This window comes from Oryctolagus cuniculus, chromosome 13 (genome assembly GCF_051225735.1).
Source record: "Oryctolagus cuniculus isolate XC-2025 breed Fujian yellow rabbit chromosome 13, ASM5122573v1, whole genome shotgun sequence".
Lineage (NCBI taxonomy): Eukaryota > Metazoa > Chordata > Mammalia > Lagomorpha > Leporidae > Oryctolagus > Oryctolagus cuniculus.
The window spans coordinates 19,453,680-19,465,018 of record NC_142879.1 but is presented as its reverse complement, the minus strand read 5'-3'; the positions used below and the strand labels follow the sequence as shown (position 1 = coordinate 19,465,018).

General features: G+C 50.9%; 1 protein-coding gene across 6 annotated transcripts; it reads right to left on the bottom strand.

Annotated features, from left to right (window-relative positions):
• Positions 1 to 3,692: 3,692 nt before the first annotated feature.
• On the bottom strand, positions 3,693 to 10,945 carry SNRPE (small nuclear ribonucleoprotein polypeptide E). 6 transcript variants are annotated; one of them, XR_016218839.1, is made up of 5 exons: positions 10,829 to 10,945; positions 10,458 to 10,493; positions 9,727 to 9,789; positions 8,955 to 9,086; positions 3,693 to 3,919 (listed from the first exon to the last, which is right to left on the bottom strand). XR_016218839.1 is itself a non-coding variant. In XM_089311344.1 (5 exons), the coding sequence occupies exons 1-5, from the start codon at positions 10,880 to 10,882 to the stop codon at positions 3,864 to 3,866; spliced, it is 288 nt and encodes a 95-aa protein (XP_089167470.1). In that variant the 5' UTR covers positions 10,883 to 10,945; the 3' UTR covers positions 3,693 to 3,863. The 6 variants fall into 6 exon arrangements, 5 of the variants coding, with proteins under 5 accessions (XP_089167470.1, XP_002717622.1, XP_089167472.1 ...); XM_089311344.1 differs by having other exon boundaries at positions 8,955 to 9,033; XM_002717576.6 differs by having other exon boundaries at positions 8,955 to 9,033; positions 10,462 to 10,488.
• Positions 10,946 to 11,339: the final 394 nt, after the last annotated feature.

The following is an 11,339-nucleotide window of genomic DNA, read 5'->3' as shown; positions in this document are numbered from 1 at the left end:
GGGAGCAGAACGCTGCTTACAGAGGTTCAGAGGTAGAAGTAACAGGAAGCAGTAGGAGTTGCGGTGCAGCGCAGAGCTGCCACTCAGGACAGTCACATCCTACATGGAGTACGAGTTCCACTTCTGATCTAGCTTTCTGCCAATGTGCCTGGAAGGCAGTGGATGATGGCCCACATACCTGGGTTCTTGCCACCCACAGGGGAGGCCCAAATAGGATCTCCTGGCTCTTAGCTTTGGCTTGTCCAACACTACGTGTTGCAAACATTTTGGGAGTAAATCAGTGAATAGAAGATCTTTGTCTCTCCCTCTGTCATTTATAAATAAATGAAATAAAGGAATAGAGACAGAGAAATAAATAGAAATAAAGGAATGGGGAAATGATGGCCAAAGGGGACAACAAAATCTGATAGGAGGAGGAGGTTTTTGTTTTTTCATTTCTAAAGATTTGTTTACTTGAAAGGCAGAGCTGCAGAGAGATTCTCCAGGAGCTTGGAACTCCACCCGCATCTCCCACTTGGACTGCAGGGGCCATCTTCTGCTGCTTTCCCAGAAACATTAGCAGGAAGTGGAGTCGGAAGTGGAGCGGCCAGACTTGAACCGGTGCTCCTATGGGATGCTGGCATCCCAGGCAGAGGTTTAACCTTTAACCTGCTGTACCACAGTGACAAGCCCAAGAATAAGGTTTTTTTTTTTTTTTTTAATTACATGGCATTATGAATATAGTAGTGTACTATGCATTTCAAAATTTCTTAGAATAAAATTTTAAACATTCTCACCTTAAAAAAAAATGAGGTTCAAGAAAAATAGAATTAAAAGAAAATTTCTGAAATTCATATATGAGGAATGTGCAAAAAGTCCCAGGCCTTGGGCTCTAAGCCAAATTAGATTGAGATCCAGTCACTAATCCTCAAACTGCTGACAAATGGGATCCAAGATGTGCCACCAACACACACTAGATCCCACTGTTTTCCAACGCTTTTCTTGTCCTTCATCGCTACTGGTAGGCCGTCAGCCCACACCAGCACTTACTTTTCCTTCAGGGCCTGATTCTAGTCCTCCTATTCTCTCTTCAAGAATGTTACAAAAGAGTTAACGGGTGGTGAGCAAGACCCCCTCAGACACCAACAGCCATTCCAGAGAAGTAACTGCTCAGGCCCCAAGGGCTGTCGCCAAGAGCAGCGGCCCAGCAGCCTTAAGGAAGCGGAGAGGAACGCCTCCTGCCACACAGATTCTGGTCGAGGAAAGGGACACACAGACTGTGCAAAAATGCAACTTACAAAGCAAACCGCACCGGCTCCAGTGGAGCAGAGCGCACACGGAGCCCAATTGTAAGCGTTCACTGTACCTATTTCTCACTGTCATCATCTGCTCTGTCAAAAATAGAACGTCCGTGTCTTGATCCATTCAGAGTGAGCCACAGCAGGCACAGCTCTGCTGACGGAGGGCAGCCGGGTCAGAAAGGTGGCGCAGGGAAGTGGAAAGGCAGCCAGCAGGTTTTCTTGGGGATTAGGCCGCCCAGCTTTCATCCTCCTTCCCGGCTGTTCTAACACCGAGGAAGCTGCAGGGAGCTCTCCGCTCGGCCCTGCAAAGCGTCCACCTTCTCACCAGCAGGGCTGAAGCAGACTCAGGGCTGCAACTCCCTCTGCTGCTCAGCAGTATCTTTGCATGCTACGGCTGATTTAATGAATTTCAGACCCAAAATATGTCAAAATAAGTAAAGCAGCCTTTAATTAAAAAGGCACAGATCAGATAGGAGAGGACCACAGCTGAAACGCAAATTTCAATGTTGGACTTTTACACACATTACAGGTCTTCTCTATCCCCAGTTTAACAAATTCTCTACCTCCCCCCTGTGTCAAGAAAAAGCAGGAGCTGGACTCCATGGTGCTTCCTTGCCCACCACTATTAACACTGCCTTTTGCAGAATTCAAGGTAGAACGTACTCACCTTTCAAGATGCAGTTTAACTAGCACGTAGCGCCCGGCACTGAGGCTAGCGGTTTACCAGCCTGTCTCACTGCCCTTCCTCAGCTGTGTGACCAACAGCAGACGTGCAATAACTAGTACAAAGAAGCCCAACCAGAACCACCCTGAAATACAGGAGGGAGAGAGGCTTGTCCACACAAGAACTGGGAGATAAACCACGGGGCGGAATCAATACCCTCAGAGGTAGGAGTAAGGGGTGTATTTTTACAACATACTACTGTTCTGCCTAACAACTTATCAGCTCTGCTTGTGGCCTTTCTTAGACAATGAATTTTACCAAGACTCCTTCCTGTTAACTCCTAACAGAGCTCGTCTTTAATGTATTTTAAAGATACTTCATTCCTTGCCTATGCCCAAATACTCCTCACATTCTCCGGGGAGACATCTGCTGCGGTGGTTAAGAACCCACTGTACCCCATACCAAAGTGCCTGGGTTTGAGTCCTGACTCTGCTCCCAATTCCAGCTTCCTGCTCGTGCACACCCCAGGGGGCAGCACGTGATGGCTCAGTGAAAGACCCGCACTGAGTTCCTGGATCCCAGTTTTTGTGCAGCTCAGCCCTGGCTGTCAAGGGTATTTCGGGAGTGAATTGACACATATCTCTGAAATAAATAAGAAATTTTATGGCAAAAATGACATTTATAAACTAATGTGACATAGTAGGTAAAGCCACCAACCTACAGTGCCAGCATCCCATACAGGCGCCAGTTTAAGTCCCAGGTGTTCTACTTCCAATCCAGCTCCCTGCTGATGGCCTGGGAAAGCATGGCCCAAATCCTTGGGCCCCTGTATTCACATGGGAAACCCAGAAGAAGCTCCTGGCTTCGGATCAGCCCAGCTCTGGCCATTGCAACCATCTGGGGAGTGAACCAGTGGATGGAAGACCTCTCTGTCTCTCCCTCTCTCTAACTCTACCTCTCAAATAAAAATCTTAATAAAATAGCCGGCGCCGCGGCTCACTAGGCTAATCCTCCGCCTAGTGGCGCCAGCACACCGGGTTCTAGTCCCGGTTGGGGCGCCGGATTCTTTCCCGGCTGCCCCTCTTCCAGGCCAGCTCTCTGCTGTGGCCCGGGAGTGCAGTGGAGGATGTCCCAGGTGCTTGGGCCCTGCACCCCATGGGAGACCAGGAAAAGCACCTGGCTCCTGGCTCCTGCCATCGGATCAGCGCGGTGTGCTGGCCGCAGCGCACCAACCGCAGTGGCCATTGGAGGGTGAACCAACGGCAAAGGAAGACCTTTCTCTCTGTCTCTCTCTCTCACTGTCCATTCTGCCTGTCAAAAAAAAAAAAAAAAAAAAATCTTAATAAAATAAAATAATATTTTAAAAAATGCCACCTTCTGATCACAGTGATAAGATTCACAAAGATCTCACGGTAACTCAAGGAGACTACGGAGGAAATACTGGAGCTTCCAACCACCCTCGATCCATTTTGGTTAGAAACGCTAGCACCCAGAATCAGTACTGATCGAAATATACAGTAATGTGCTGGTCTCACTTAGTCTACACAGCCCTCCTCCTCTCCACCACCAAGATCGGAAGCTACCTGTCAGACCTCCCACTCTGCCTCCCTCAGGCATCTACAGGTCCAAGCTCTGAGAAAAACAAATACTCAGGGCAACTGCCACCCCCAGAAACTTGAAACACCAACAGCTAACAGCACCACTGAGGAAAAGGTCTCTACCACTGGATAGAAAGAAGCAAAGTAAAATTTTTAATAAAATTCCCACTGTATTTATTGTCTTCTTGTAATAACATAAGGGTAATAAAAACAACATGAACAAGTGTTTTGGAACTACACTCGCAATGAAAGGGCACCTACAAAACAAACCAAAACACACAGCATTGCCTTCTCAGTATTTTCTCACTTCATCCATCATTTCTAGTTGGAGACACTTTGTAGCAAAGTAATATTATCTCCTTTTAGCATGATCCGACCTGCAACAAAAAAACACAAAAAAGCTTTTAGGAGTCACCCGCTGGGACATACAATCATCTGTTAGCCTGACTTTTCTATCCAGTTTTTGAACAATATTTTGAAAGCGTTTTCTCTTGGGAAAGTATGCATCCATATTCTTCTGAAAGGCCCTCCAGCTCCATTAGCACCCATGAATCTTTCCAACAGTAACTTAATAAAGAGATTTATTTTATGAAAAGTACAATTTCTACAGATGAAGTCAACTGAACGTAACTTCACATTTCCCAACACTGAAAATGAAAACATCTGTAAACGTGTAGAAATGAGCTGAATGTCAAGTTTGGGAAATGCAGCATATTAGCCCATTCTTTGAGCTCTCAGTACACTAAAAAAACTATCCTGCAATAAATTTATCTATTTATTTGAAAGACAGAGTGACAGAGAAGGACATATCTTCTATCTTGTGGTTCACAATCCCCAAACAGCCGTAACTGTCAGGGCTGGACCAGGCCAAAGTCAGGAGCCCAGAACTCCAGTTGGGTCTCCCACTTGGTACTTGGGCGTCTTCCACTGTTGCAAAGCACATCAGTGGGGAGCTGGATCGGAGGTGGAGCAGCAGGAGTCAAGCCCGTGCTCTGATGTGGAAACGCTGGCACTGCACCAGGTGGTTAACTCGGCACAAGACTGGCCCCTTTACCCAGTATTACCTAAACTTCTTTGAAAAGACATTTTTTTTTTTTCTGAAAAACATCTATAAACATCTTTAGGCACAGGTAAAACCTGTAGAAATGCTGATCAACTCCAACAGAAATTAAACTGTGACCCTGGGACTGGCACTGTGGCCATGTGGCATCCTATACGGCCAGTGGTTCAAGTCCTGGCTGCTCCACATCTGATCCAGCTCCTTGCTAATGGCCTGGGAAAGCAGTGGAAGACAGCCCAAGTCTTTGGGCCACTGCACCCACATGAGAGATCTGGAAGAAGCTCCTGGCTCCTGGTTTTGGACCAGCTCAGCCCTGGCTGTTGTAGCCATTTGGAGTGAATCAGCGGATGGAAGTCTTCCCTCTCCCTCAATCTGTAACTGCTCCAACTCTTTCAAATAAAATAAGCAAATCTTAAAAAAAAAAAAAAAAAGAAAAAAAGAAAAAGAAAAAGAAAAAGAAAAGAAAAAAAAAGAAACCACAAAACTCTGTTTGGGACTTTCCCAGGCCTCTACAGGAGGTGTCAGTCTATTTTACATGGACAATACCACGGGAATTTAACATTTGGCAAATAATTTATAAATAATATGACCTCAAAAAGGTTGGTTTACCCTTCTTCGTAAGACAAAGATCTTTAAATATGAAAAAAAAAAAAAAAAACAAGCTTTCATAAAAATAGCTTAACCAGGAAGAAGCACAGCAAAACATGCCAGCACTTCTCAGAATCTACTGTCCTCTTATCCCGTAGAGGTTCAAGAGAATCCTTGAGGTCTGGCACACAGACACCTGAAACCCACTACTGATGCACCAGTGAACTGTGGATGAGCATTTAACGGACAAAATGCCAAATTAACTTCATGGTGATGGGCTGCGGGGACAAGCCATTCTGTGTCTCCACATAAAATCATTAGTCTTCAAGACTGCACTAACGGTTAAGAAACTGCATCGGGGCCAGTGTTGCAGTACAGCAGGAAAGCCACAATCTGGGCCCTGGTTCGAGTCCCAGCTGCTCCACTTCCCATCCAGCTCCCTGCTATGGCCTGGGGAAGCAGTGGAAGACGCCCCAAGTGCTTGGGCCCCTGCACCCACGTAGGAGACCCAGAGGAAGCTGCTGGCTTTGTTCTGGCCTAGCCCTGGCCATTGTGGCCATTTGGGGAGAGAATCAGTAGAAGGAAGATTTCTCTCTGCTTTTCCCTCTCAAATAAACAAATCAACCTTAAAAAAAAAATCTTTTCTAGAAAGGAAAAAAAAAAAAAAAAAAAAAAAAAAACGGGGCTGGCACTGTGGCGCAGTGGGTTAACGCCCTGGCCTGAAGCGCCGGCATCCCATATGGGCGCTGGTTTGAGACCGGCTGCTCCACTTCCTGTCCAGCTCTCTGCTATGGCCTGGGAAAGCAGCTGAAGATGGCCCAGGCCCTTGGGCCCCTGCACCCACGTGGGAGACCAGAAGAAGCTCCTGGCTTCAGATTGGTGCAGTTTCAGCCGTTGCAGCCAATTGGGGAGTAAACCACCGGATGGAAGACCTGTCTGTCTGTCTGTCTCTGCCTCTCCTCTTTCTGTGTAACTCTGACTTTCAAATGAAATAAATTTCTACTACGTACGAGCCATTTAGTTAGGTACAGAGCATATCAGGGACTGAGAGAGACATGACTCGGGCACTTATGGGCCATCTAGTCTGATGGGAAAGATATTAATAAATAATCCCATCAACGCATGTTTTACTACAGACTCAGAGAGCATTATCACTCCCTACCCTCTCCCCACCCCCAGCAACACCAAATTAAACCCTGAGTTTCTTAGAGGAAGTGATTTTTCACTTGAGTCCTAAAAACACAGGAACAGCATATACAGAATGCATGGTGAGGCAAACCTGCAGACTCAAAGACCTGAAACCTCAGAAAAATGAGGCCGAAAACGATGCGAGATAAGCAGAGCGAGATCAGGTGAGTCCCGGAGGACTCTACAGAACATTTTAAGACGTTTTATTTATCTGAAAGACAGGAAAAGTGTGGGGCAGAGGGAGCCCAGGGAGGATGAGTGAGTCCCGGTCACACGGCAGGAATACGTGACTACACTTCACAATGACCTACGTGTATGAAGAACTAGGAGGAGATGACCTCAAAGACTCCAAACAGAAACAAGTGATAAGGAGGGGGCAGGTGTTTTGCTATCTGTTAAGATACCCACGTACTGGGGGAAAAACAAACAAACAAAGCTACCCAGTTGCTATACTGGAGTGCCTGGGTTCAAAGCCTGGCTCTGGTTCCTGACACCAGCCAGCTTCCTGCTCATGCAGACCCTGAGAGGCAGCAGCGCCGGCTCGGCAGACTGGGCTCCTGCCACCCACACGGCACACCTAGACTGAGCTCCTGCTTCCGGCTTTGCCCCATCCTGGCCATCGAAGGCATCTGGGGAATGAACCCGGCAGATCAGAGCACATTCAATGTCTGAAATTTAAAAAACCTTAGCAGATAGCACTGTGGCACAGTGGGTTAATCTGCCTGCGATGCCTGCATCCCACATGGGCACTGTTTCAAGACCTGGCTGATCCACTTCCAATCCAGCTCCCTGCTAATGCACCTGGGAAGGCAGCAGGCGATGGTCCAAATACATGGGAGTCCTCAGTGTGAGTTCTAGGCCTCTCCCTGGCTTCAGCCTGCTTGGGCCACTGAGGCCGTTTGGGAAGTGACCCAGCAGAAGGAGGATCTCTGTGTCTCCTCTCTCTCTCTCTCTGTCTTCCAAATCAATAATCTTTAAATGAAGAGACAAAGGGGCAGGCTTTGGCACAGCAGTGCCAGAGATGATGCCTATGTTCCACAGCAGAGAGCCTGGGCTTGAGCCCCGGCTCCGCCCTCAATTCCAGTTCCTTGCTAGCGTACTTGCTGGGAGGCGAGAGGTGAAGGCACAAGTACCTGCGTTACCACCAAAGTGGGAGACCTGATCATGCTGCAGGCTCCTGGCTTCAGCCAGGCCTGCCTCAGGCTGTTGGGGCATCTGGGGAGTGAACCAGTAGATAAATGTCTGCTTCTCAAACAAAAATAAATTGAAAAAAGATTTTTTAAAGAGATGGAAATGTCGGCCAGTGCCGTGGCTCAATAGGCTAATCCTCCGCCTTGAGGCGCCGGTACACCAGGTTCTACTATGGCCCAGCAGTGCAGTGGAGGATGGCCCAAGTGCTTGGGCCCTGCACCCACATGGGAGACCAGGATAAGCACCTGGCTCCTGGCTTCAGATCAGCGCGGTGCGCCAGCCTCAGCCAGCCTCAGCACACCGGCCGTGTCGGCCATTGGAGGGTGAACCAATGGCAAAGGAAGACCTTTCTCTCTCTCTGTCCAAAAAAAAAAAAAAAAAAAAAAAAGATGGAAATGTCAATTACTCTGACTCAAACAGTACACGTACACGCTGTATACATGTGCTGAAATCATACCGTATGCCATAAATGTTTATTATGTTAATGAAAAAAGGAGTTAAATGAAGTCTGATGTTGACCATCAGATTTCAAAGTACTTTTGTTTTGATGGTTACTTTATTTTCTTTACTTAAGAGACAGAAAGCTCCTGTCCACTGGTTCACTCCTCAGATTCTTCCATAGCAGGGTATGGGCTGGGCCAAAACCAGGAGCTGGGAACTCAATCCAGATCTCTCCTGTGGGACTACTTGAACCATCAACTGCTGCTTCTGGGGTCTCCATTCAGGAAGGAGAAAATATAAGCGGGGCGGGGACATGAATCGAGGCACGCCAATGTGGGGTGCAGGTGCCCCACCAGTGTCTTCACTGTTAGGCCAAATGCTTGTCCCTGGCCACTCGATTTACTGTCACCAGTCTTTGACGACCTTCACAAAAGCTGAGTGAAAGCTGGCGCTGCGGCTCACTAGGCTAATCCTCCACCTGCAGTGCCGGCACCCTGGGTTCTAGTCCCGGTTGGGGCGCCAGATTCTGTCCTGGTCGCTCTTCTTCCTGTCCAGCTCTCTGCTATGGCCCGGGAGTACAGTGGAGGATGGCTCAAGTCTTTGGGCCCTGCACCCGCATGGGAGACCAGGAGAAGCTCCTGGCTTCGGATCAGCGCAGTGCGCCGGCTGCAGCGGCCATTGGGAGATGAACCAACGGAAAAAGAAAGACCTTTCTCTCTCTCTCACTGTCCACTCTGCCTGTCAAAAAAAAAAAAGAAAGAAAAAAAAAGGCTGAATGAAGAAATACACGCAGAAATGACAGGGTAAGGAGTAAGCAGCAGTGTGTAATACTCTCCCAAATAACTTCTCCAAAGTAAACTCAATTCAAACATGAACAGGGCTGGAGTTCATCCAATTCTGCAAGTAAACGACAGTAGAATTCCATAAAAGCACTGAGATCTTACCCAGTTGTTTTCTTGACTTTGTTTTAGAATGAATCTCTTCTGCATCATCTAATACGAGGTTCATGTATTCATCAAAACCCTAGAAAAGGTCAACTGACAGTCACCTTCAGGTAAAATCACACCCAAACCGTCCTATCAAAATGCAGAAAGCCCAGCCTTAGGAAGTTCATCCCCCTCCCCGCCCCCGTGCACGTCCAGCTCAAACGCCCCTCCCCTGAAGCCCCTGTGTGGACAGCAAAGCCAGAGCAGTGTGAATCACTTCCTCCACACACGCACGCACGCGGGACTTCATTAGACTCGGCAGTACCCTCGCCTCACCCCTTGAAGCCCAGCACAGAGGACGTGTGCACGTGTGGGTTACCCCAAGCCACCCTTCTGCCTCCCACAAACCATCCTACCTACACACTACCACACCTGTCAATCACTCACGTCTAACTGGAACAGCAACGCTGCCAGCCACGCTCTTCCTTTCTTTAAAACACACTCGGGGTCCCCTGCTATCCCGAAGTCTCACTGCCTTAGTCCACCGGGCTCTAGTCAGGCGCCACCCACACGGGGAGCCACGCCCTCCGCTCCTTCCCTCCCCCCACAGGCTTCCGTGCTGTGGGTGGGATTGTCACAGCTCGAGTTCCCTTCTGGTTTTAAAATAATTCCCACCGACTTGAACAGTGAGCAAAGCGCCACAGCGGGCCCTGAACACCTCCCCGGGCTGGGCTCTGGCTGCCATTCTCGGTGCCTGGGCTCCTGCCAACCAGCGTCCGCGGGTACTCACAATGATGCAGCCCTCTATCCGCATGTTCACTTGTTCATACAGCCACACCTGAATGCGAGACCGCTGAAACGACCAAACACAGAAACGTTACGTGACCCAACCAACCCCAGCGCTGCGGTCCGAAACCAGCAACACAGCCCCTAAGAACCACTTCAGCGAGTACGTGCCGGGGCTCCACTCGTCAGCGAAACCTAAGCAGCGTAACCCTTGCTAAGCAATATTTTCGTTTAGCAGACACTCTATTCCGCGTACCCAAGCTAACAGATCTGCCGGTGGTCAGGAAACTCAACCCCACTTCTCACTGCGTCCGGTCCCGACGCACGCAGAGCGACACTGGCCGCGGCGCAGCGCGGAGACGCAGCGGCTACAGACAACGCTTTTTAGAAATGTTCTTGTCTGCTCCCAACCCGACTGTCCCTAGGCTCCGCTGTGCGCGCGCGTCACACGGCTGAGCACCAGCCGCGGGGCCCTCAGCTCCGGGGAGCCGAAGCTACACGGGCTTACGTCGCTGTGCAACCGTGCTGTCCGGCTCCCACACCGAGGCTGCGCACCGCCACGCGCGTCCTACGCTCGCGCTGTCACCACGCGGCGCAGGTTCGCTTCCTCCGAGAGCAGCAGGGAGCGGAGAGGCTCCAGGGTCCTGATCACCATCGAAAGGCCGCGCCCGGCCGCCGCCGTCCCGCCCGCACCCCCCGGCCTCGCCCGCACCCCTTCAACGACAGACAACTTACGTACGTTTTGCAAGTATCTGAAGATGAGGTTCTGCACCACAGCGGTTAAGGAAAAAACGCAGGAACAGCGCGGACTCCGCCCCCCGGCTCCGCTCCGGCTTCTGCTTTCCGAACGCGAGCTCCGAGCCCACCGGCGACCCAGGCCCGCCGGGAGCCCCCCTCTCACTCCACAGCGCCCCAAAGCTGCCTGCCCGCGTCCCCCACGCACGGCCGCCCGGCCCGCCGCCCCTCCGCCGCCCGCGCTTTCTCCCGGGCTCGGCCGCCGCGGGGGCTCACGGGATGCGAGCCCGCCGTCCCTGCCCTCAGGCCCGCTCCCCGCCCTCTCGTGTTCTGGCCCGAACCTCCTCGCCCCGCCACGCCGCGTAAGATACGATGGGCTGCACCATCACCTTCTGCACTTTCTGGCCCTGGCCACGGTACGCCATGGTGGAATCTCACAAAGACCACACCGGACGCACACGCCGCCTGGGAAAGCAACTTCCGGAATTAGGGACCGGACGTGGAAGTGCGCGTGGTCACGTGGGCGGCTGGGCGGGGCCTGGGAAAGACCTCTCTAGCCAGCCGAGTTGCCTCTCTCTGTTTCCGAGCATCCGAGGCGGCTGAGCGGGCGCTCTTGGGAACCTGGGTCGGTCCGGCAGCGCCACCTGGGGGCGGTCGGGGCAGGCGCCGAGGGCCTTCGGGGCACGTTCATTTTGAGTTCACTTCCAAGACCCTAGAATTGCGTCACTGCAGCCTCGTAGAATGTAGTGACGCGCGTTCCCCGAGGCCCGCGCTTTCCTGGGCGCGCTGCGGCAGAAGGGGCAGCGCGGCCCCCGACGCAGGCCTCCCGCGTGCCTTCCAGCGCCCCGCGATGGCGCCGAGCCCGCATCCAGCTCCCGAGCG

Coding starts and splice junctions, on each gene's coding strand:
- SNRPE (XM_089311344.1), bottom strand. CDS start 10,882: ATGGCGTACCGTGGCCAGGGCCAGAAAGTGCAGAAGGTGATGGTGCAG. Junction 10,494..10,828: donor AGGTGATGGTGCAGCCCATC/GTATCTTACGCG, acceptor TAACCGCTGTGG/TGCAGAACCTCATCTTCAGA. Junction 9,034..9,726: donor GGATAGAGGGCTGCATCATT/GTGAGTACCCGC, acceptor GACCTTTTCTAG/GGTTTTGATGAATACATGAA.